Source organism: Fragaria vesca, linkage group LG7, assembly GCF_000184155.1.
Source record: "Fragaria vesca subsp. vesca linkage group LG7, FraVesHawaii_1.0, whole genome shotgun sequence".
Taxonomy (NCBI): Eukaryota; Viridiplantae; Streptophyta; class Magnoliopsida; order Rosales; family Rosaceae; genus Fragaria; species Fragaria vesca.
In genome coordinates, this window is record NC_020497.1 from 7389797 (window position 1) to 7391155 (window position 1359).

General features: G+C 36.6%; 1 protein-coding gene across 1 annotated transcript; it reads right to left on the minus strand.

Moving 5' to 3' along the window:
• Window positions 1-525: 525 nt before the first annotated feature.
• LOC101308231 lies at window positions 526-864 on the minus strand. Its single transcript, XM_004308431.1, has one exon. It carries the CDS (start codon window positions 862-864, stop codon window positions 526-528), a length of 339 nt encoding a protein of 112 aa, XP_004308479.1.
• Window positions 865-1359: the final 495 nt, after the last annotated feature.

Here is a 1359-nt window from a genome sequence, read left to right on the forward strand (position 1 = left end):
TACGCCTTAATTCGTCGGCAATTCGTCGACTAAAACCTTAATAAAGCCGACGAAATAGTCTATTATTTCGTCGGCTTTAGTTATTTTTTTATTTTTTTATTACATACTATAGCCGACGAATATATTACACGTGTCGTCGGCTAAAGTCTCAGACAGGACCGACGAAACATTTAATATATTCGTCGGCTAAATTCTTGGAAAAAAGCCGACGAACTGTTTTCGTCGGCTAAACGCTGGGAATATAGCCGACGACTTCATCTAGTTTCGTCGGCTAAAGTCACCACAGACGACATTTTCCCGACGAAATCTTAGCCGACGAATTAAGCTAACAGGCCGGCGAAAAATTTTCGTCGGCTAAAATGCTTGTCCTGGTAGTGATGTAGTAAAATGTTAAAACAATAAAGTTAATAGGTAATGTATTCTAGTAATTAGGAATGTGGTAATAAAATTTCTCAAAATAAAAACATGCAAGAAGATAAAAATAAATGAAAAAAAGAGAGACCTGAAATGATGATTTCCATGGGGCTAGAAGAGTTTGGTAAACTTATTAGTAGCCTCAGCGTCTGTTGGATCATCAATCCCGAAGCCTTCAGGACGCAAAGTACGTGCATAGTAACCACGGAAACCCTGCTCATGAGTGTTCTGGAGCTTGATCTCTTTTGGGAAATCAAACAGGTCGTCCAAGCTACCAAAGAGGCTGTTGTGAATCTCTGAACAATCTGCATCGGGTAGTGTTGCCACAAAGCAACCGTAGTCTTCGAGTGCGTTGCAGACTTTGTTGCAGGCTTCAATCCATGAACGTGATCCTGCCTTTAAGCTGTTGCGGGAGAAGTCTATGACCGGAATCTTAGGAATACTACCCATGATAACTGATCTGATTGATCGAGTTAACTTTCCCTCTCAGCTTGATATTGTCACTCTCACGTTATTGGTGTAACTAATGAACTCTGTGTTACGATTCAAAACAGAGAAAGAAAGGTAAATGCGTAAAATCAAAGAGTGTTCATTGATCATGGGATTCCCAAAATGTGTATATACTTATATACAACATAAAAGAAGATACAGACTCTATGCAGTAGATGACAAAAGATCATAGCTGGAGGGGGTTGACTTTGGACATAACTACAGTTTTTTTTAAATAATGTATGAGAAATTTTAAATACACACCTCTAATATCTTAATACATATTCTTATTATTTTATATTTTACATCATATTTTATAGGTATGTTTAATTACAAAAACATCCATAAATTATTAGAGAGAAAAAAAACTTCTTCCCTAAAACCTAACTCTTCTCCACTATTACTATGCATCAAAAGAAAAGAAATAAAAACTTCTTCTCTAAAATTCATCACCTG